General features: G+C 35.8%; 3 protein-coding genes and 1 pseudogene across 6 annotated transcripts; all 4 read left to right on the forward strand.

Annotated features, from left to right (window-relative positions):
- The first annotated feature begins 5,756 nt into the window (after positions 1–5,756).
- On the forward strand, positions 5,757–11,561 carry LOC147552987 (serine carboxypeptidase-like 25). Its single transcript, XM_086666370.1, has 8 exons — positions 5,757–6,560; positions 8,836–9,039; positions 9,475–9,650; positions 9,761–10,045; positions 10,133–10,263; positions 10,368–10,463; positions 10,585–10,690; positions 11,188–11,561. The coding sequence occupies exons 1-8, from the start codon at positions 6,221–6,223 to the stop codon at positions 11,335–11,337; spliced, it is 1,488 nt and encodes a 495-aa protein (XP_086522496.1). The 5' UTR covers positions 5,757–6,220; the 3' UTR covers positions 11,338–11,561.
- Positions 11,562–14,274: 2,713 nt separating this feature from the next.
- LOC147552988 (magnesium transporter MRS2-5-like) lies at positions 14,275–17,098 on the forward strand. 4 transcript variants are annotated; one of them, XM_086666374.1, is made up of 6 exons: positions 14,275–14,352; positions 14,702–15,341; positions 15,539–15,609; positions 15,766–15,894; positions 16,000–16,332; positions 16,709–17,098. In XM_086666374.1, exons 2-6 carry the CDS (start codon positions 14,903–14,905, stop codon positions 16,985–16,987), a joined length of 1,251 nt encoding a protein of 416 aa, XP_086522500.1. In that variant the 5' UTR covers positions 14,275–14,352; positions 14,702–14,902; the 3' UTR covers positions 16,988–17,098. The 4 variants fall into 4 exon arrangements, with proteins under 4 accessions (XP_086522500.1, XP_086522498.1, XP_086522499.1 ...); XM_086666372.1 differs by having other exon boundaries at positions 14,328–14,434; XM_086666373.1 differs by lacking the exon at positions 14,275–14,352 and adding an exon at positions 14,409–14,585.
- LOC147552989 (putative inactive purple acid phosphatase 2) lies at positions 16,709–21,316 on the forward strand. The gene is made up of 2 exons (XM_086666369.1): positions 16,709–18,301; positions 19,670–21,316. The coding sequence occupies exons 1-2, from the start codon at positions 17,516–17,518 to the stop codon at positions 20,909–20,911; spliced, it is 2,028 nt and encodes a 675-aa protein (XP_086522495.1). The 5' UTR covers positions 16,709–17,515; the 3' UTR covers positions 20,912–21,316.
- Positions 21,278–23,010, forward strand: LOC147552990 (magnesium transporter MRS2-5-like; annotated as a pseudogene).
- Positions 23,011–25,023: the final 2,013 nt, after the last annotated feature.

Genomic DNA, 25,023 nt, shown 5'->3' on the forward strand with positions numbered 1-25,023 from the left:
CGGATAATCTTAGTTGTCTCATAATCGATGGTCAAAGCCGAAGGGTAAGATCATGAAGTTTAAAGGTACCTTCCATTTTGTTAATGGCGCCTCTTATTTAAAAGCGCCCACCAATTTCAATAAAATCATTAGAAACGCCCCTTTTACTCTCACTTTTATTTAGTATATGGCTTGATGTTGGTGGACTCGTGCCGATTTTGGTTTACAAAATCTGGTTTAAGTCAAATGATTTAATTGAGGCATGAAACACGTTTTTTTTTCTTGTTATTTGATTTTGTATTACCTTAATCTTAAATACACAAATTTTATTTCTATTTTTAATTCCGAATTTTTTAAGAAATAATTCTTTAAAACTTCTAAAGTTGAAATAATCTTTTTCTCTTTTTCTCTTTTTCTATACTTATCACTGGACAAATATGTATTTGGTTGAAGATTTTAGGATAAAGAAGAGGTTTTGGGGCATGGTAATGTTTAGCTATAAACTAATTATGATTTGCGTGACATTTGGATCAGTTACGACCAACCACGTCCGGATCCTGCAACACATAAAAGTGTCACTCGATTAGAAGATCTGACATTAGGGAATCGGATAAGAGGGCACAGATTAAATCTGCCCAAAAAAAGTCCAAGAGGGTCTAGATAGGAGCCGCACAAAGATAACTAAGGTCGGACCAAGTGCCCAGAACAAGATAGGTGGTAACAAGATAGGTGGTCAAGCACATGGCCCCCCCCCCCACAAACTAATTTTAGAATGCCACACAAACTAATTTTGAGTTTTTGTTCAAATTATCTATCTCCCATTGTACTATTTAGAACTAAATAATGAGATTAAGGGTGGGAAGCGGGTTGGATCAGGCCGGTCGGGTACATGAGATAAATCGGGTCGGGTCGGGTCGGTCGGGCTTTCAGGTGTAATCATGCGGGTTATTTAAAAAATCCTAGTGTCCAAAACCCGTCCAAGTTCGTCAAACTTTTCGAATTTTTCGGGTATCGAGTGGTCGAGTATCGAGTTTTCACCAAAGTTTCAAAATATCTCGATCTAAACGACCAAAATATTTTTATTTTAATGGTACCGAAATTTCTATTGAAACTAAAATTTGATTAAGTTTCTCTTAACAATGTTGTGTCAAGGGTACTCCGCACTTTGACAACAATATATGTATATATATGTACATTATACACTTCAAATACTTTAAAAGTATATATATATATATGTTATACATGCATACATAAATACATACAAGCAAGCATACATATAATGTGCATAGGTATTATCGGACGAGTTAGGGCAGGATGTTGAGTGACACTTCAAAACCTGTATCCGCCCCGTTGATTTCATCGGGTCGATCGAGCTAAACCTGCCTTCGAATTTCAGATATCCGCGGACTTTAAGAGATTCGGGTACCCGTGACGGATTTCGAGTTTGCGGACATTTCTCCCAACCCTAAATGAGATGAAACTAATTATTGTAGGGATAATCAAGAAAATACTCTAAATTGAGGAAAAAGAGCCTTACATGACCTGATCTTTTTTTCAAGTTGTCCTGAATGATGCCGTGCTTGACAGACAGTAGAAAATGAGTCTGACACTTAGTTGCCCTACAGTCAGACAACGTTTTCAATCCATGTAGCAGTGTTGTTAAATGAACGAAGAAACTCTTTCATAACTAATGTTTTATAATACATTCTGAATGATATGTAGAGTAATTTTGAAATCTACATCCAACACATCGATTAGATAAAGGATTTTATATTGTCATCTAAAATAATCTTAATTAGAGTATGATTTAAGAGACAGAAAACTTAGAATCCTTTTTATGAGTCTTTATTATTACGTTTTCTCTCTGTCACCCAAAAAAATGAGAATAGACTATAGAGAGAAAGGGTTTAGTTCAACAAAAAAAAAAAAAAAAAGAGAGAAAGGGTTCGGTGAGAAGGAGTAATGTTGATGCAGTAGGAAATCAGTCTATGCTATTGCTATATAGTCTATTACTGTACCCTATATAGTTATGCTACCATTTAATGCAACTTATCAAATCAATGGAATTGAATTTTGTGATGAACTAACTTTCTGACATGAGCTTTCAACAGAAAAAAAAAAAACTTTCTGACATGAGGAAATTAAGAGATAGGTCCCTGTAGTGACTGACTGTCTTCCTAGACTCAAGCTAGCATGCTGTATATATATATACTAGAAGTGTGAATGCAGTCTTTTGGAAAGTGTACCCATACAAATATTAATACTCCACTATGGATGGAATTCTCTTTATCTTTTGGTAGGGGTTGGATTTTGTCCGGGAAAACCGGAACCCGTCCACGATCGTACGAGTCCGAAGGGTCCGTGACTGTTCGATGTCCGAATTGGTTCGTGATCGCCCGACCGGAAAAGCTTAAGCAGACGGACGCGGACATAAGTTCTTACCCGGTGATCCGACCGAGTCCGTCCGTTTATATAGTCCGTCCGACCGAACCCGTCCATACCCGTCTGCTTTATCCTACCCGTTATATCCGTCCGCCTATATGATTGACTTTAAGCTTTTAGATTTATAGAGTTAACAACAACCGTTAGATATCAAAAGTAAAAATATATAACCTTAGAAATCACTTTTCTTAATCTTGTCTTCGCTTCTTTACTTCTCTAATATCTCTCTCCTCTAAAATCTCAATATCTCATCAGTAACTCAAGAATCCATACACCAATCGTAATCCATGAGAAGAAGAATATAACTGATCGTAATCCATGAAAAATCTCAATGATTATCTTTTAATTTTGTATTCATTTGCTTTTTGGAATTGTAAAGTGGGAGTTTAGAAAGTTGTATTTAGCTACTAAACAGTTTTATTTTCGAATAAAAAATTCTTTATTTGTTTATTACTGACCGGTGTCTGACCGACCGATACCCGATTTGCCAGACTATCAAAACGATCACGAACCGGCACTTTGTTGGAGAAAAATCTGAAATGTACGTCTGTTTTTCTGGATGACCGAGTGGACACTTAGGACTTGTGTCCGTTCCGCCCTGACCGATTGAGTTAGTGTCCATTTTCCGCCCATCCGGACTGATTCCCACCCTTATCTGTGGGTCACCCGATTAATGAGTCATACTAACTTGCATAAAATTCAACCAAAACCTTAACCCGAATGGAGCTCCAACTCGCCTGCCCCACTTGTAACTCGCACCAATATGTTATTGTTCTTACTCCAGATAGTCTTTCTATTATTTGTAGAACATATGTTTAGAAGATTTAGATTGGGAAATTTGTTGGAAATTTCTAATAAATTTTTTGTTCTAGTGAAAAAAAAATCGAATTCTTCAGCTCCCTATGTATTTTGGAATTCACAATAAATTGCAAAATGTTTGCAAAAACTTCACAACATGTTTGCGACAGTTTACAAGAGGTCTTCAACAACTTGTTAAAAGTTTGCGACAGTTTGCAACAAGTTTACAACAGTTTGCAACAAGTTTACAATAAGTTTACAACAAGTTTACAACAGCTTACTCCTGTTTTGCAACAAGTTTGCAGAGCTTGCGAGAAAGTTGCAAATATATTGGATTTTTAATTGAACAAATCACAAATTTTGAGTCTTTAACCAAATAAAATACAACATGTCTTTTTTATTGACAAATGCTAAATGAAGCTGCATAATTGCTTCATAAAGCTATTTGCTAGACACAACCATTTATTTTTTATTAAATTGCTAAATAACACTAGAGATCGATTTATCGGTTTTATCTAGCAAATAATTTTTTGAATCTTAGATTGCAAAATACAACTACGTTAACTTCCCAGAATTATTTAATAGACACAATTTTTTTCCTTTATTAAATTATTAAACAAAAATAAAATTGGTTGTATTAGTATTATCTTAAAAAAAATAGTGTTATAGGTTTTAAAAAAATATAAATTATTTTTATGTAACATGATTTTCTGAAATATACATTATTAAGGTTTAAACTAAACTTAAAAAATATATATAGTGACTTTATGTAGTATGATTTTATGAATATCCCATGGTATTTTTTTTTGTGTTGAAAATATATCCGTTGGATTTTTTTTTTGAAAATATATATTTGTTTTTTTTTGTTATTTGTTAATATTTGGTTAACTTCTTAGTTTAATGTTCGAATAAATTTTATGTATGAATAATTAATTATGGTAATAGAAATTTGAATTTTGAGAAAAAATTCGATTACATTTGATTTTTTTTTTCTTTTAGTGTTGGGTTTACCAATTTAAGACGAAATTCAATTAATTTTATTTAGTTATTTTGTTTAATAATTTTTTTAGAGTTGTGTATAGAATGGAGGAGAAATTCGGTTATACTTGATTTTGGTGTTGGTGTTGTTTAGCAATTTAGGACAATATTTTTATTAGTTTTGTTTAGTTATTTTTGTCTAATAGTTGTCCTTAGCAAAACTGAAGTTGCATATAGTAGCATCCTTTTTATTTAAAAAAATATTTAAAAATTAGATCTTCGGTCTAATTTCCTAATTTTTAAATATAACATTCAAGATACTATATGCTATATTTAGTTCATGCAAAAATCAATTAACTATACTAATAATAGTTAGGGTATTCTCTTTATTAGTGGGTCACTCCACTAACCAATCGAATTAACTTCCAAAGAGTTCGACCAAAACCTTAGGCAAATGGAGTCCAACTCTCAGTAGCACCAATGCGTTGGAGTTCTCATTTTACAAAGTCTCTAGCTTAAGTATTTGTAGAACATATGTCAAGAACGACTTAGATATAGCATCTGAGTGATGATACTACATTTAAACGTATTTTGTATGATTTCTGTCTTAAATTTTATATTTAATTCATCCTAAAACAAATTTAATACAACAAAAATTGTACGCTATCTAAATTGTTTCGACCTTAATTCTGAACAAATTAATTGGCAAGTGACCGAGACGGAGAGACCCAATCTGTGACAATATATAAGAACAAAAGAAATGATATATGCATTACCAACCATAACCTTACTAAAATTAGTAATGATAGTAAGAACAAAAATATAGAAGGCTAAAACATGTGACATTGGCACTCACCAAAAGTTCAAGTTCTTTTTCTTTTCCACTTTTTTTTTGTAGTTCACATGATAATCACATAAGAAAAGAGAAACTGTCAAAAGAAAATGTAAATCCTGAAGAAGAAACAAACTAAACAACATCATTGCCATGATCCATCATTGTAACCATCACCATCATCATTCATAATGCTAAACAGTTTGCTCGTTCAAACCATTTCTATCACCATCTATTTATAGACAAAAAAAAATTACAACTGCTCCACTTTCTGTGGGCCTTCACTGGGCCTGCCCTTAAAAGAATAGTACTAGTAGGTATGATTTGATTCAACTTCAAATAGTGGATTGGGGAGAGGGGAAGAAAATGGAGGGGAAGGAGAAAGAGAGGAGGAGGAGAAGACATATATACGACATGAGGGGTCTTCCATGCCAATTGAGCCAATGGACACCTAAAAACCGCACCCATGAACACAAATGGGTGGGTTCTGTCTTTAGAAGAGCTGCCCTTCATTCTTACTGTATTATTTATTTATGCAAAAAGTGTACCCACATTTTTACTATTTATTTATGCAAAAAGACATTGAACAATGTAAAAAATCAAAATAACGAGTTGGTCACATCTCAATTGTCTTAAAGAATTTAACCCACAATAATAATAACATTTCAATCTTATCCAAACAAAATACTCAAAGAATAAGACAAGGGTAAGTAGAGGGGGAATTAATGAGAGAAGAACTAGTAGCTAGTAGTAATTTAGAGTAGAGAATTAAAGAGCTAGGGTTGAGTAGAGGCGAAAATAATGGGGGGTAGAAAAAGTGGTCAAAGTATCACATATAGTTACAAGAGGAATTAATGGAAAGAGGAATTAATGGAAAGAGGATTCAATGGACTCACTCTTTTATGGGCGTGCACCAACCATGTGATAACCTTTTAACTCCTAAAACCCCCACCCCCACCCCCACCCCCACCCCCACCCCCACCCCCACCCCCATCTATTCTCTTCATCTCTCTCTCTCCTATTTATTTTGTTCATTGAGACCAACAAAGACCAAACAACAACCCCATAACATCCAGCTAGCTAGCTAGAGAGAGTTATTATAACTAGTGAGTTTGTGAGTCCTCACAAGACTACTACTAGTACTTCTTAGTAGTATAATCTTCTTCTTCTTGTTCTTCTTCTGTGACTATCATGGGGAAAGTAAAGATTTTTATTTCCATGGTTTTTGCATATCTACTTGTTCTATCAGTACTGAGTAGTCCAAGTAGTAGTTTAAGAGAAGAAGAAGAAGAAAATGATCAAAGAGGGCATCATCATAATCATCATCATCATGTTAGAGGAGGAGGAGGAGGAGATGAAAGTGATGATAGGATATCAGCACTACCAGGGCAACCTCCTAATGTCTCTTTTCAACAGTTCTCTGGTTATGTCACTGTTAATCACTTATCTGGTAGAGCTCTCTTTTATTGGCTCACTGAAGCTGCTCTTCCTCATCCCCATTCTAAACCTTTGGTCATCTGGCTTAATGGAGGTCTCTCTCTCTCTCTCTCTCTTTCTACTGCTGCATGAAAATTTATAGTCTAAACAAAAGAAAAATGAACCCACTTTACATTGTGAAAAATGAGAGTCTACTAGACCAATATCCTAGTTGAATTCAGGCCGAGATACGTGGTCGGACAAGATTTAGAGAGAATACTTTCTCTTTCTAAATTTTGTCCGGTCACGTATTCCGACCGAGATTCAACTGATATATTTGACCCAGTATTCACTCTTATTTTCATAATATATGACTGACCTTGTTGTTCTTCTTCTCAGTGCTCTAATTAGGTTAGTATTTCTCATTTTCTAGCTTAACATTCAATTTATCTAACTTTCTAAGTTATCCTTAAAATAATCTTTCTAACATTTAAGTCATCCATTTAATAAGTTAGTATTCAACTCTTCTCACAATGATGTTTTCAATTTTAGTATTTATAATGTAGGAAGGAAAAATAGTTATCTAGTAACCTCCTTTAAAATTGTTCACATGATTTTAGTAGAGAAACAACTCATGTTACAACTTTACTCAAGAGGGTTTCACATTTTTCATTCACGTCACCGACACGTATAATAATTTATTATTACAAACTTTAAATGTTTTTTTTTTCTTTCGATTTTGTATATTACTAGTTCAAATAGTGTCTTCGGAGATACCCAAAACACGTATAATAATTTATTATTACAAACTTTAAATGTTTTTTTTTTCTTTCGATTTTGTATATTACTAGTTCAAATAGTGTCTTCGGAGATACCCAAAACAAAATTTAGGTAAAATCCATTTGATTAGGTTGTTGTCTAGCTTGTTGATAGTTTTTCTCAAGTGTTTGAGTTGATTAGGTCATGAATCATGGAGTAGAATGATATTTGACCCAACAAAAACATATTGTACTAGAAAGTCTATAGTTTCTACTCCCACCATCAAGGAAATGAAATGAAAGGAAGACATGTATAGTATTACATTGACCTCTCTCTCTCACTAATCTGTCTAGTCTCTTTCTCTTTGTCTGCACCTGTCTTTTGATGTTAAAATATCACATAAGAAACTTACAACAATTGAATGCAAAGAAAGAAACTGAAAACAGTGTCTCATTTATTACTCTGGAAAAAAGATAAGAAAGGTGGTTCCTACCCATAAATGATCTCAATTCCTAACCCTCCATTTATATCATTTATCAATGGTACTGCAGGATGAATTCTAAATGGCCCGAAAATTAGAGCCAACTACGTACCTAACAGTGTTGTGACAGTTCTAATTGGTCAGACCATTTCTCTTTCCGTGGATCCTAACAAATTGGGGCTTCCCACTCACCGTTCCGTTGTAGTCGATCCCAACTTTCGAGATATTTTGAACTTTAAAATCCTGTCTTCCGTCTTGTGTACATAATACATAACCACAATGTACTTTGTAAGGGTTAAAGAGGGCTATTAATTAACTATTGTCTAACATGAGACTATCAGTCCTTGAAAACGTTCAACAATAACACACTACCAAAAAGGTACCTAATCTCCTATTTGATCTTTTACCTATTTATATATCTACCTTGTGTTATAAGAAAATGTGATAAATTATTAAAAAAATTTATTTTTAACAAGTCAAAGTTCAACTTTCTTTAATAATTGTATTGATTTTAATATATTTCTTACTTGAAAATATAAAAATGACTTTATCCATTATGTGTCCTAATTAAGGTTACATGATAAAATTTAAACTTTTACGTTTTCAAGTTGGATCTTTGAAATAGTACAATCAGTGAGAGAAGTTGAACTTTGACTTGTTAAAATTAGAAAGAGTTTATAATTTATCATGTGTTCTTAGTACACATAGTAGAAAGAGCTAAAAAGAATTTACTGGCTAACAATAATAGAAACAAAACCCTCCAGTATTTTTATTTTGGTTCTAGTTTTCTTTATGAAACACGGGTGGTACTGTAATGAAGTGTACCCATAGCCCGAACACCCAACCATGACCATTTACCCCCAACAATTTCAGTGTGTTCGGGCTAGATATGAACACTAATTTTCACCAAGTTACTTGATTCAATATGTCGGGTAGTATCTATTTGAATGCAATTTTTTTGGACTGTAGAGCCTGGCTAAGGTCTGAGTTGACTATGGGCGGCCCAGCCGGTCCAATTGTTGTACACAATGGTTAGATTTTAAATTGTCCTTAAACTGGGAGGAAAATAGAAATTATATAAACAGATTGCTCTTGAAGTTAAATATTACATAAGAAGTACTGATACTAATACAAGTAAAATTGGTTTCAGGTCCTGGTTGTTCTTCAGTGGCATATGGAGCATCAGAGGAAATAGGCCCATTCAGGTTAAACAAGAATGGCTCAGGATTATATATGAACAAGTTTTCATGGAACTCCATTGCCAACCTTCTCTTCCTCGAAACCCCTGCGGGAGTTGGATTCTCTTACACTAACACATCCTCTGAGCTCTTCGACACTGGTGATCAACGTACAGGTACGTGTTTATTTCCGAAATCCAATTCTTTACACCTTAGTTTGAAATTGAAACTCAATTTTTTACGCCTTAGCTTCAATACTTTATATGTAAGGTTTGCATTTTTTTCACATATTTCCACAAAGTAAAGTCCTATAATAAGTTCGCCTATTATGTCAAACTATCTCAATCTGAAAATGAAAATAAATATGAATCGACAATTTTCTTTTTCAGTCTTATATAGGTAGTCTCTATTATAACATTGATTTATTAACCCCCAAAGTATTATTTATCCAACCGTGGTACTTGGCCCGACAACACATGGACCAAAATGGCCCGAGAAGGCAACACTTCTAGTACATTAGCAATTTTGCCTTCTCAGGCCCAAACATTTATTGTCGAGTCAAATAGCATTTTCTTTATTAACCTGACTCAGTTCCGATGGATTTTATTCAGCTAAAGACTCACTAGAATTCATTATCCGATGGTTGGAACGATTCCCACGTTACAAGAACCGCGAAATCTACTTAACAGGAGAAAGCTACGCAGGACATTACGTACCTCAGTTAGCCAAAGAAATCTTGATCCACAACCAAAAGGCTAATCAACCTCTTAATCTCAAAGGAATCATGGTAATAATCTTTAACAAATTTTTCATTTTTCTATAGATATTTATTTATGTATTTTTATTTTCTTTTAATTATTAACATCTTCGCTTTTATTTTTTAAACAATATTGTTAGGTTGGGAATGCAGTCACAGATAACTATTACGATAATGTTGGAACGATAACATACTGGTGGAGTCATGCAATGATATCTGATAAAACGTATAAACAACTCATTAACACTTGCGATTTTCATCGGCAAAAGAATTCAAATGAGTGTGAATCTCTATATACTTATGCAATGGATAAAGAATTTGGAAATATTGATCAATACAATATTTATGCACCACCATGTAATAAATCCGATGGCAGCACTATGGCAAGCCAACGATCTCTAGGGTTACCACATCGACCAAATTCGGTAAAAAAAGATTAATTTGAAAATATATATTTTCATTTAATTTTATAATGCTTTTGGAATTTATTTGTTTTCTTTTGTTTTTATTAGATTTTTAGGCAGGTTTCAGGGTATGATCCGTGTACAGAAAAATATGCGGAAATTTATTATAATCGACCAGACGTTCAGAAAGTTCTTCATGCAAATACGACTAGAATTCCTTATAAATGGACTGCTTGCAGGTAAAAAAAATCATTTAGCTTTTCTTAGTATTTATTGTTATTAATTTTAATATTCCAATTGGTATTAAGTATTTGATTTTTGTTTAATTTTTCTGTATAAATAGTGAAACTCTAAACCGAAATTGGAATGATACGGCTGCCTCGATTCTTCCTATTTACAAAGAGATGATTGCAGCTGGTTTAAGGGTTTGGGTGTTCAGGTTAATTTTTAATTACACATAGTTAAAGATTATAATCACTAATTTTACATTTATATCTAAATTATTTCGTCAATCCTGATAATGTTTCCTCAAAATATTAATGCATACTCTATTATTACAGCGGAGATGTTGATTCTGTTGTACCAGTTACTGCAACGAGATTTTCCCTCGCTCGACTCAATCTAGCAACAAAAATACCATGGTACCCATGGTATGTCAAGAAACAGGTCAGTGCATTTTGATATTTTCTTCCGACTCGGTAAAAGTCATATCAACTTGTTTGTGTTTCATCTGATATACATGGTTATAATGTTTAAACAACCTAAAACAATGGGGATTACTTACGGATGGTTTCTGTTGACGGGAGCACTCGTTGGTTGGTGGAGTGTGTTATGTCGACAGAATACCGTCGGTAGTAGTATGTATTACCGACTGTATTCTACATATGCTGTCGGTAGAAATTGTTTCACATAGGTTAATTACAAACACCTGCCTATTTTTTAACGGAGAGAGTGGTCGATGGCACATTTGGACGTCGGTGTTGGCTTTAGGCCGACGACTTTTTGTATTTAAGCATCGACATTGATATCTGACATAAATTTATATAAAAAAAACATTTTTATACAAGAAAGAGAAAACAATAAATTTATGAATTTTACCTCATTATGTCCTCTAATTTTTGTTTTAAATACTATGTTAATTGTGGGTTTTTAATATGGTGAAGGTTGGAGGTTGGACAGAAGTGTATGAAGGGCTAACATTTGCAACAGTGAGGGGGGCAGGGCATGAAGTTCCTCTTTTCAAACCAAGAGCTGCTCTTCAACTTTTCAAGTCATTTATAAGTGGAAATCCTCTACCAAAATCCACAAATTAAATTAAGGAAAAAAAATCATGCATTTTCGAAAAACTTGCCTAAATTATTATTGTTCTTCAATCTATATAGAGAGAGACTATGATAGATTTCATTTTAGAGACAAAACAAGAGAGTAGATAGAGAAATGGGGAAAAGAAAATACTAATTGTTTGTGTTTCATCCAAGGAGGAAAATACACAAATTTGAGTTTACCAGGACTTGAGAATGAAATGAAGATTTATGTTGTAAGCAATTCCCATTTGTGTTGGATTTCAGAAACTAGTGTAATAGACTGTGGCCTGGATTTCAGAAACTTGTGTTGGATTTCAGAAGCAATTCCCATTTGCGCAAATCCAGTGTCAATCGGTCCAGGCCTGGTTGTCTAGCTAGTAGACAAGCTCGGCTTGTATGCAGTCACAACTGTGGCCTGTATAAGCAATAGGGTCTATAGGGACTCTGTCAAATTGATCTTGGCCCGCGCCTCCACAAACTAGGCAGTCCGAGGGCACTTAGACTGGGCCTAACTAATGAAGGGTTTGAACAACACAGACTCAGGTCAGTCCAAGGCCCATGCGGAGTGCCAAGAGAGGGGCAAGCCAAAAGCAAAAAGACGGGGCACCGATAAAGGCAGCCCAAATATTATAGGCATGCATCATGCCCAGAGTTATTAAGAATCTCAGTCTCCAAATTTAGGCTATTAGACGAGCTAACTATGTGTCTATGTTAGGCCAAATCCAGACTAACAAGCTGCACATAACGACCCTGTCTAGGTGTGAACAACCCTGTCTAGGCGTGGTCCAAGCTGTGAGCTTGATGGCTCGTCTAACAACAAGCCAAGTGAGCATGTCTATTTTAACTTTTAACCAGTTTGGTGACTTGGCGTTTGGCTCCGCACTCGAATTTACTCTAATTTGCTGGGCTATTTTCTTCGCAAACCTATCCCTTGATAAATTTTTAAGACTGTGTTTGATATCACCTATTTCGAGAAGTAAAAGAGTTCCCATTAAAGTATGCAAAATTTTGTTATCTTGTCTAGCGTTGGCCTTGTGTTTTTGGTGGTGGGTTGGTGGTGGAGTCCGTCTGGTGCTAGTAGGGGCTGTTGGTTTGATGGTGGTGTTTGTGGTGCAGTGGTCCTTTGATTGTGTTGGTGGTTAAAAACATCATAAATGTAAATTGGGGTTGAGATGAAAGGATTTCCTACTATTTTACGAACATGAAAATAAACGTTAAATCAACCTTTCTGTCGTAAATCAACCCAAGCTCCACAGTTTCTCCCAGATACTACAGTATCCATTTCACAACCTGCCAATGACCTCTCCCAGGTCTGCCCATGTATCTGTTTACTACAACAACATGTGAAATATCAGGCCTTGTGCACACCATAGCATACATAATGCCACCTACTGCACTTGCATAAGGCACTCGAGACATGTACTCCTTTTCGTCATCAGTTGTCGGTGACAGTTCACCCGAAAGCTTGAAATGTGCGGCCAATGGAGTACCGACAGGTTTTGCCTCAGCCATACCGAAACGTTCCAACACCTTCTCGATGTACGTTTTCTGAGACAAGAACAGTTTTCCAGCAAATCTGTCTCTCTGTATCTCCATACTCAGTACCTTCCTTGAGACACCCAAGTCTTTCATCTCAAACTCAGCCTTTAACTGATCCTTTAACATGTGGATTTCCAACATATCCTTGCAAGCTATCATCATGTCATCCACATATAAGAGCAGATACACATAAGAATCATCTGATAGTTTCATGTGGTACACACAACTATCATAACTGCTTATGTCATAGCCGTTCTTAACCATAAACGTGTCAAAACGCTTATACCACTGCCTAGGAGACTGTTTCAGTCCATACAAGGACTTTTCAGTAAACAGACCTGATCTTCTTTCCCGAGAATCTCAAACCCCTCTGGCTGACGCATATAGATTTGTTTCTCCAACTCTCCATGTAAAAACGCAGTCTTAACATCAAGCTTCTCCAATTCCATATCATACGAAGCAACCATAGCAAGTAATACTCTAACAGAGCATGTTTAACAACAGGAGAAAATACCTCATTGAAGTTTATCCCTTCTCGTTGTGTAAACCCCTTAGCTACTAACCGTGCTTTGTATCCTCCACCATTGGGATTCTTTCATTCTTCTTGAAAACCCATTTGCTACCAACAATCTTTTGACCCTTAGAAAAAATTAGTAAATTACTAACAAAATTCTTTTTAGTAATTTAAAAGTCGTCGGAAAAATTAGTCAATCGACGACCTTCACCAGAGAAGGTTATGAGGTGGCGAGAGAGATGAAGTTGAGGAAATGGAAGAGAAAGAGAGATGAGGTGACCTTTATGTTTTTAATTTTTCTTTGGAAATAATTCCATTTTGGCCCTCAAATATAGTCTGTGAAAAAGTTGAAATTCTTTTAGTTGTTGGGAGCCAATAAGCCAAATCGAACTGCCAAACGCGTATGTAACCAAAACAATGAGTTGATCACAAATTAAGAGCCAAAATGAAATTAACCCTAAAAATAAGAAAGGACACATGAGAAAAATCTTTTGAGAAGAAATGTAAGCAGAAAGTGGCGACAAGAAGAAGAAACAAGGACTGAAAAAATTTGTTGAATGTCGTTGACAATGTTGATTGGTTGTTGCTAGCAAGCTTTTACGACAATTTATTCATGTGCTAAAAATGAAAAAAGACATTAAAGAAATTTTTTTTTTGAAAAAAAAGGATCAATAGACAAAATATTAACGGTTAAATTTAACTAACGAAATTATATTCTTCAAGCCCGACTAAAAATTTTAGAGCCAAAATTTTCAAAGTAGTCACAAATATAGAGTCCAAATTGGAATTAACCAAATAATAGTATAAGTGCATGTGTTTCCATTAAACAAAACCCTTAATATCCGCTTCTTGAACACCCTTATCACCGTCCAATTAGAGAGATAGTCAAACAAGGCAATCTTCCTTAAACTCAACTACTAGTAAAAGGTCTAAAGTCACCACGTTTAAGATGGGTAGGAATAGAAAGTTGGGTAAGATTCTCAATCTTCTCATGTCTTTTTTAAGCTGAATCACATAAGCCATCAGTGGGTTGTTGTCTTCTCTCCTTATTAGGTATTCAATCAAGCTAAGATAATAATGATTAGTTATATCAATATACATTTATCTTACTTGATCTTGTAATTCTTTTCTGGGTTTAGTTTGTTTTGCCTTTTCTGTTCAAAATCATTGTCTGGGTAACTTCCATATTAACTTTATAATGAGGGTTAGACATTTCAATCTTACTTTTGATTTACAGTATAATATTTCCATGTTAACTTATTAATGTTCTTGAAAAGATTTGTATAATGTTTACATGTTAACTCATTGATGGTATTTCAGGGATTGACAAAAGACTAAGGTAAGATCCGTAAATGTAAATTCGAATTCTTGTGCTTTTCATATACGCGTAAATCCGAATCCATTAGGTCATTCCCAACTTCTTGGAGTAAAGCTCATAATTTGAAGAAATCATGATATTGATGAGTTATAGTTGTTAATATAGAACTTGAATAAGTTCTAGAGTTGAATTTAGAAGAAAGAATGGAAGAATTGAGAGTTCCATTTCTTCCTTCTAATCTTCACGAACCCACCACTTCTAATGCTGCAAGATTCGACACAAATGTGCTGGGATATGGTCACAGTCAGGGATTCGCGTTTTCGACTGTAAAGAAACGAGGAATTGGAAATCGTTCTTGGATACAAATAGAATCCAATGGGACTTCAAAGATTTTAGAACTTGATAAGGCTACTTTAATGAGACATTGTTCCTTACCCGCTAGAGATCTTCGCCTTTTAGATCCTGTTTTCATTTATCCTTCGACAATATTAGGCCGAGAGAAAGCAATTGTTGTTAGTCTTGAACAAATACGGTGTATAATCACTTCCGATGAAGTATTTTTGATGAACTCTTTGGATGGTTGTGTTTTGCAATACGAATCGGAGCTTTGTAGACGTCTTCAGATAACCAGAGATCAAAGTGGTAAAGATACTACTAACTCTTTTTCATTTTTCGGCTTACCTCCGAAAAATTTATGTGTTCTTGGAATTTTTGGCTTGGGATTCGGCTAGGTCTTTGCCGGGAGCCAGATACCTAATTTGATTCTTTGCAAATTTGGATTTGAAATCATGAAAATCTGCTTGAAAAGCTTACAGGTTGTATGTACTGATTCAACTCAGATAACCTGCCTTTCGAATTCAGGGCACTTGAGCTAGCTTTGGAATTTACTTGCACGTCGCTTGATGCCCTGGTATGCCAGACTCTTCCTAATCAACTACCATGTTAGTTTCCAGTGTGAATGTCGAAACTAATAGAATGCATATGAACTTCCTTGTATGCTGTTTGAAAATGCAATATCGTTTGTTGTGTATGTGTTTCTTAAAACCTATATTTTTGGACTTAGCAGGTAGAAGAACTGGACATGGAGATATGTCCAGTGCTAGATGAGCTAGCAACATCGATTAACACCCGTAATTTGGAACGTGTACGTAGACTGAAAGGCCATCTACTCGCATTGACCAGACGAGTTCAGAAGGTACATTCTTCAATAACCAAAAGTCATCAACTCTTGAGTCTTGATTCCATTTCTCGATTGTTCTTGTCGATACATTTATCGATTACCCATTCAATTGGTTTGCAGGTTCGAGATGAAATAGAGCAGCTAATGGATGATGATGGAGACATGGCTGAGATGTACTTGACAGAGAAGAAAGAGAGAATAGAGGGTTACTCAACTGAGCAATTATTTACTAGTATTATAGCAACTGGATCAAGAGTGGAGTCTAAATCTGCACCAATTTCACCTGTGGGGCCAAAAATTGGGATCCATAAACTGGAAACTGCTTTGAGTAGTTTAAGCAAACATGAAAGTTTCATAAGCTCGTCAGGTAGCAGGTACAACATCGAAGAGCTCGAAATGTTGTTGGAAGCGTACTTCATTGCTATCGACAATACCCTTAGCAAATTGTTATCGGTAAGATATGATTCCTTCATAGGTCCTATAGCCATACCGGGTTTGCCTATTAGAACTTCAGTTGTCGTGTATATGATATTGAAAGATAATTTGCTTACCTGAGTTTCCATAATGTCAGTTGGGTGGCTTGAGGCTAGAGCCCCACTACTTGGGTAGTCTTTTTTTCTAAGTCAGAATTGACTCGAGTCAGACTTCACATTGTTTCTTTTTATTGGATTCATTATGTCTGACTCGCCTGAATGACTGATTTGAGCTGGTTTTGGGTCCACTTGAGCCACACGGTCCAAATTCTAACGAGTCAGATTCAGATAATGAGATAAAGAAAACTTACCATTTTGGCTTGAAGATTTTTAATACTCCCACGTCGGTGATGCAGCTGAAAGAGTACATAGACGACACTGAAGACTTCATCAACATTAAACTGGGTAATGTTCAAAACCAGTTGATACAGTTTGAGTTACTTCTGACAGCAGCAACATTTGTAGCTGCAATATTTGGAGTAGTTACAGGAGTATTTGGAATGAACTTCAAACCTGCTATTTTCAAATATGAACCTGCCTTCAAATGGGTTTTGATTATAACCGGTGCTTCGTGTGGATTTATATACTTATGTTTCTTGCTGTATTTTAAGCACAAAAGAATACTGCCTTTCTGATTACAAACAAACATACCTCTAGAGGGAAGAATTCCTTAGTTCTTGGTACATTTTTAAACAATATACTATCATTTTAATGAAGTAATATCTCAGTTCTAGTTTGGTTGTTCATTCAATTTCTCCCTGCCTGCAATCTAATCCGACAAATTATTCAAGTGATAAAAATGAGAAAGGACATAAAAGAACACCTTTTGAGAAGAAGGGTAAAGCAGAAAGTGGTAACAAAAATAGAGACCGAAAAAATTGTTGAAGGTCGTCGACAATGCAGATCAGTCATTGCCAACAATCTTCTCCAACAACTTATTCCAGTGATAAAAAGGAGAAAGGACATAGATTAAAACCTTTGAAAAGAAAGGTAAAACGAAAAAAAAAATATCGACCGTTAAATTCGACTAACGAAATCATATTCTCGAGGCCCAAACTAAAATCAAGACAAAATACAAGAGCCAAAACTTTAATGTGGTCACAAATTTGGGTGCTAAATTATAGGAAAAAAAACCTTAATATAGGTCGGAATAGAAGTTGGGTATGATTCTCTCTCTCTCTTCTCATGTTCTTTTAAGCAGCCAGCTGAATCACATAAGTTATCAGTGGGTGGGTTGTTGTTCTTCTTCATCTATGGTTCCTTCAAAGCCAATCTTTTTCTTCATCATCTTTACACTATTCCCAAACTACTCAATTTCTTCTCCAGTCTCAATTTCTTTCACCCCCAAAACCCTTAACAAATCAGGCGATTCAGTTCAAATAAAATGGACTGGAATAGAATCACCTTCAAATTACGATTGGTTAGGTATTTACTCACCTCCAAACTCATCGGATGATAATTTTATTGGTTATGTTTTCTTATCTTCTTGTACCAATTGGAAATCTGGGTCATGTTCAATCGAGCTTCCATTAGTTAATCTACGATCAAATTATGAGTTTCGAATCTTTAGATGGTCAGAAAATGAAATTGATAATAAAAAAGTAGATCATGATCATAACCCATTACCTGGAACCAAACATTTACTGGTAAAATCAGAGGAATTAGGGTTTCAGATAGGGGGTGGACCAGAACAGATCCATTTATCATTTACAGATAAAGATGATGAGATGAGGGTTATGTTTATTACAGAAAATGGGAAAGTGAATTATGTTAAGTATGGAAGAGATGAAGATGAATTAGATGAAGTTGTGAAAACAGAGGTGGGGAGGTATGAGAGAGAAGATATGTGTGATTCTCCTGCTAATTCAAGTATTGGTTGGAGAGATCCTGGGTTTATTCATACTGCTATTATGACTAATTTGAAGATGGAGAAGAGATATTATTACAAGGTAAGATTCTATTTTTTGTTGATTATGGAACAGAATTAGATCTTGATTTTACTTTTCCTAATATGGGAAATCAAGTTTTTTGTTCAAACATTCTAATAATCTTTGTCATTTAGGTCATAATTTCAAGAGTGATTTGTGATTGACAAAAGTTCTTCTTTGAACAAAATTGGCAAGAATTGTGTATAATTATGTAGGTATGGGACAATGACACAACCCAAATGAGGTGGAGTTAAGGCCTTCGAAATATGATATTTTCTTTACCTAGGTGTAACTTGTAAGTTATAGTTGGAGTTAGTGGTTTCACCATGGGCCGCCTCGCCGTGGAGGGGTGGGCAAATATGGCATGTTTATAAATGGGCCTTGTTGTCTCCAATGGACATTAGAACGGTTACGGGCCACCACGACACGTGTTGAAACACTAATTGGATTTGTTAGTTGATTTATAGTCTAGTGAGGTTGTAGGTTTTTTATACCATTAATTGTTTCTACTTTGTTTGTATCTGTTTTGAAATTTGAATATTTCAATAGTGTGATTTTCTAATCTTAGTTATTTGTTCAGTTCATAAATCATTTAGCTTAACTTGTTATGGAAATCAAGGGGGGTTCATCTTAGTTTGCCGAGAATATCCTAGCGAATTCATGGAAAAGGTCCCCATTTTAGCAAAGGAGTACAAATGCGACTTTGACCTTGACGTGTTGGTTGTTAATTAAGTGTATATTATTATGATTTCTAGAGAAGACGGATCATCGATTGACTGGGGTTGCCAGGGATTGGGTTTGGATCAGGTTATTAGTAATTCACCGTCTTCCATTATTTACACTACTAGCTAGTTTTCGGGTAAAGGATTAAACTACTTGCTTTTATAGCGTGCATGCAATTTTCTGGTCTCCGACTAACAAAATTTGGAAACAATTTCTTGGATTTGATTACTTTACTGTAGATTGTGGTTTTCTGTTCTTCCATTTGGAGTTAAAGTGTAAATTTATGTCTACGTGCACACTTTCCATGTTAGTATATAAGGAATAATTTTTTCTGTAAAATTGAAATCGCTTCTTCTAGTAAACACTAGTATCTAAGTGCTGGTATCTGCAAGTCAGTTGATCAGCATACTTTCTTCTTGTTGTTCTTCCATGTTATATATCAGGAAGTTCGAATTGTTCACCGTCAATGATCGTTAGCACTAATTCGCTGTGGTATGTAATTGACGCCTTGACGGGTCCAGAAGACCAACTTTTACTGTCACGAGAAACAAAATTGGACCGCCTTTCTAATTTTCATTTCTTATCTAGAAAGTTGAATATAAAATTTTCCCACATATCTTTGATATTCTAAATATCTAATTCTACGTCATGGTCTTTACATAACAGGTTGGCAGCGATGAGGGAGGTTGGAGTGCCCCACACAGCTTCATGTCACGAGCGGAGGACTCGGATGAGACTGTTGCCTTCTTATTCGGGGATATGGGAGCTGCAACCCCATATTCAACCTTCTTGCGTACACAAGACGAGAGCATATCAACCATGAAATGGGTTCTCCGAGACATTGAAGCCCTAGGTGACAAGCCGAGCTTTATCTCTCATATTGGTGACATTAGCTATGCAAGAGGCTATTCATGGTTATGGGACACATTCTTCACACAGGTCGAACCTGTTGCTTCTAAGGTCCCGTACCACGTTTGCATTGGCAATCACGAGTACGATTGGCCATTACAGCCTTGGAAGCCCGATTGGGCCCAAACAGTTTACAAGACGGACGGAGGTGGTGAGTGTGGGGTACCCTACAGCCTCAAGTTTACCATGCCTGGTAATTCTTCAGTATCAACCAAATCTCGTGCACCTGCAACTCGAAACCTTTTCTACTCATTTAATGCAGGAGTCGTCCATTTCGTTTATATGTCAACCGAGACTAATTTCCTTCCAGGGAGTGATCAATACAACTTCATCAAGAACGATCTAGAGACAGTCAATCGAAAAAAGACACCTTTTATTGTTGTCCAAGGTCACCGGCCAATGTATACAACAAGCAACGAGGGTAGAGATGGACCATTAAGAAGCAGAATGTTAGAACATTATGAGCCTTTATTTGTGAAGAACAAGGTGACACTTGCTCTATGGGGTCATGTTCATAGATACGAAAGATTCTGTCCGATGAAGAATTACACGTGTGGAAAGGAAGATGAAAATCTACCAATACATATCGTTATTGGGATGGGGGGACAAGATTGGCAACCTATCTGGGAGCCACGACCTGACCATCCAAAAGATCCAATCTTCCCTCAACCTGAACGATCTATGTTCCGTACTGGCGAGTTTGGGTACACAAAACTTGTTGCCACGAAGGAAAAACTCACGTTTACTTATATAGGAAACCATGATGGAGAAGCTCACGACATGGTGGAAATTCTAGCATCAGGCAGAGTTCTAAATGGGATTAGTGATAGTTCAAGTGAGGTAGTCATTAAGAAATCGACATTTTCGTGGTTTGTGGAAGGTGCAAGTCTTTTAGTGCTTGGAGCTTTTATGGGCTATGTTATTGGGTTCATATCACATGCCAAGAAAGTCGTTTCATCTGGTCAGAGCTGGACTCCTGTGAAGAACGACGACGTATGATTCTTTTTCTACTCAAATAATTAGGTATTTTGCATGTTGTAGATTTTTTTCGTGTTCTGGTTGCCAGGATAAGTCACTGAGATTTGAGTACTGAAATGAAGAAGTAGCTTTTATTCATTTGCGTGAATCTGTGATTGAGACCTGACTGAACGTCGGTCTAGGTTTCTTAGAATGTCTGTTACCCCTTGATAAGGTTATGTAAATAAGAGTGGGTACTTTTATATGGTTCAGTAATAAAGTTGTACTACCAATGGACTAAATGTTATATGATTATACTGCGTTCGTATTAGGGTTTCCTAACTCTTGACTGTGCGTATTAAGAAATTAATTCTTTGTATTTTTAAGTAAAAAACATTTCATAAGGTAATGATTAGTTATATCAATGTATCTTACTTGATTTTGTAATTCTAGTCTGGGTTTAGTTTGTTTCGCTGTTTCTGTTCAAAATCACTATCTGGGTGTATCTTCCATACTGAGGGTTAGACATTTCAATCTTACTTTTGATTTATAATGTTTCCATGTCAACTTATTGATGTTCTTTAAAAATTTGTATAATGTTTACAATGTTAACTTATTGATTCTATTTTAGGTCATCCCAACTTCTTGGAGTATAAAGCTCACAATTTAAGAATCATGATATTGATGAGTTATAGTTGTTAATATAGAATTTGAATAAGTTATAGAGTTGAATTTTAGAAGAAAGAACGGGATAATTGAGAGCTCCATTTCTTCCTTCTTCTAATCTTCATGAACCCACCTCTTCGAATACTGCAAGATTCAACACAAATGTGCTCGGGTATGCTCACACTCAGGGATTTGCGTTTTGGACTGTAAAGAAACGAGGGAAATCGTTCTTGGATACAAATAGAACCGAATGGGACTTCAAAGATTTTAGAACTTGATAAGGCTACTATAATGAGACATCGTTCCTTACCCGCTAGAGATCTTCGCCTTTTAGATCCTGTTTTCATTTATCCTTCGACAATGTTAGGCCTAGAGAAAGCAATTGTTGTTAGTCTTGAACAAATAAGGTGTATAATCACTTCCGATGAAGTAGTTTTGATGAATTCTTTGGATCGTTGTGTTATGCAATACGAACCGGAGGTTTGTAGACGTCTTCAGATAACCAGAGATCAAAGTGGTAAAGATACTATATCTTTTTCATTTTTCAGTTTACCTCCGAAAATTTATGTGTTATTGATTTTTGGGTTTGGGAGTTGGCTATCGGTCGGCTATTTGGCTAGGTCTTTTCCCCGAGCTAGATACCTAATTTGATTCTTAGCAAATTTGGACTTGAATTCATGAAAATCTGCTTGAAAAGCTTACAGGTTGTATGTACTGATTCAACTCAGATAACCTGCCTTTCTAATTCAGGGCACTTGAGCTTGCTTTGGAATTTACTTGCACGTGGCTTGATGCCCAGGTATGTCAGACTCTTCCTAATGAACTGCCATTTTAGTTTTCAATCTGAATGTCGAAACTAATAGAATGCCTATGGACTTCCTTGTATGCTGTTTGAAAATGCAATATAGTTTGTTGTGTGTGTGTGTTTCATAAAACCTATATTTTTGGACTTAGCAGGTAGAAGAACTGGACATGGAGATATGTCCAGTGCTAGATGAGCTAGCAACATCGATTAACACCCGTAATTTGGAACGTCTACGTAGACTGAAATGCCATCCATAACCAAAAGTCATCAACTCTTGATTCCATTTCTTCCTAAATGAAGTTTCTCTTGTCGATTGTTCTTGTCTATACATTTATTTATTACCCATTCAGTTGGTTTGCAGGTTCGAGATGAAACAGAGCAGCTAATGGATGATGATGGAGACATGGCTGAGATGTACTTGACAGAGAAGAAAGAGAGAATAGACGGTTACTCAACTGAGCAGTTATTTCCTAGTATTTTAGCAACTGGGTCAAGAATGGAGTCTAAATCTGCACCAATTTCACCTGTGGGGCCAAAAATTGGGATCCATAAACTGGAAACTGCTGTGAGTAGTTTAAGCAAACACGAAAGTTTCATAAGCTGGTCAGGTATCCCACATTGGACAATGGGTAACTAGCAACCAAGAATATAAGGTCTAGGTCCTCTCCACTCATTGCCAATTGGTTTTGAGTTGGATGACCACAAACTTAACATGGTATCAGAGCTAGACCCACACGTGATAGGTAAAAAGCCACACGTGCTCCACGTCCCCGAAGAAATACACGTGTTAGGATCAAAGAACCCTACACGCGAGGGGGCGTGTGAGAATAGTCCCACATTGGACAATGGGTAACTAGCAACCAAGAATATAAACTATAGGTCCTCTCCACTCATTGCCAATTGGTTTTGAGTTAGATGGCCACAAACTTAACAGGTACAACATCGAAGAGCTCGAAATGTTGTTGGAAGCCTACTTCGTTGCTATCGACAATACCCTTAGCTTATCGGTAAGATATGATTCCTTCATACCTATAGCCATACCGGGTTTGCCTATTAGAACTTCAGTTGTCGTGTATATGAAATTAAAAGATAATTTGCTGACTTGAGTTTCGATAATGTCAACTGGGTGGCTGTGGCTCGAGGCTAGGGCCCCACTACTTAGGTAGTCTTTTTTACGAAGTCAGAATTGACTCGAGTTGGACTTCACAATGTTTCTTTTTATCGGACTCATTATGGCTGCCTCATATGAATGACTGATTTGAGCTGGTTTTGGGTCCATTTGAGCTACACTGTCCAAATTCTAACGAGTCAGATTCAGATAATGAGAGGAAAAAAAAACTTACCATTTTGGCTTGAAGATTTTGTATATTCCCATGTCGATGATGCAGCTGAAAGAGTACATAGAAGACACTGAAGACCTCATCAACATTAAACTGGTGAGATGAGTAATTAAACTTGTAGAACGAACATATATATATATATATTGAGTTGAGTTTTGAGTCGTGTTTTTGTTTTTAAATAGGGTAATGCTCAAAACCAGTTGATACAGTTTGAGTTACTTCTGACAGCAGCAACATTTGTAGCTGCAATATTTGGAGTAGTTACAGGAGTATTTGGAATGAACTTCAAGCCTGTTATTTTCAACTATGAACCTGCCTTCAAATGGGTTTTGATTATAACCGGTGCTTCGTGTGGATTTGTATACTTATGTTTCTTGTTGTATTTTAAGCACAAAAGAATACTGCCTTTCTGATTACAAACAAACATACCTCTAGAGGGAAGAATTCCAAAGTTATACTATCATTTTAATGAGTAATGTTTTAGTATCTTCATGAGTTTTGTTATCTTGGTATATAAGTGCTTTCTCTTAATTCATTTGGGCATTGCTAGTTGAATCTCAATTCTAGTTGCAATTTCTCTCAACCCATTCTACAAACACAATTCTGTGTCATGTTGTTGGTGGTGAAAGGTTGTGATGGTGGTGGCGGTGATGAGTTGTCGTCGTTATCTTTGTGGGGATGGCGTTAGATGAGTTTGTACTGTCTGTCGTAGATAAATGATTTGATGTAACAACCCTCTCGGAGACCATAGACATCGTTCCACCTGGTACAAGATTTGATCTTGCCATGGGGTTCATTTAACAACTCTATGGGATGTTTGTTTTTCTTCTGCATCATCTATTATATAAAATAAGATGTTGAGTGTTGACTAGGACAAACTCAAACACAAACCAAAGACAAACCAATGATAAATCCAGCTGTTCGTTATTCCGTGCTAAATCTCCACCTTCTGTATTTAAAGATTAACAAAGAAAAGCATACAAATCATTGGATTCAATATATATCAACGGTTGGTTCATTATGTTTATTTAATATAGCATTTAATTTGTTCCAATTAATATGTCAACATGGACTCTTTGGCTCTTAGCATAACAAGGGTTTCTTGCTTTACTCCAATTAAGTGGGATTCAATATGTATTTTAAGATTAACAACCGTTCAATTTTAATTCGTGTCCATTTAATTTTAATTTCCGCAATAATGTATCAATTAATTTCTTCGAATTAATATGGCAATGAGCACTCTTAGGCTCTTAATTAGCATAACAACTTGTTCCTTACTCCTCTCTCCTCCCTCCATGCCGAATTCTTGAGAAACCTATATCTCAATGTTGAATTCTTGATTT

The sequence above is a fragment of the Eschscholzia californica genome, unplaced genomic scaffold (genome assembly GCF_041429995.1).
Source record: "Eschscholzia californica isolate CP2 unplaced genomic scaffold, dmEscCali1.0.p SCAF_3, whole genome shotgun sequence".
NCBI lineage: Eukaryota > Viridiplantae > Streptophyta > Magnoliopsida > Ranunculales > Papaveraceae > Eschscholzia > Eschscholzia californica.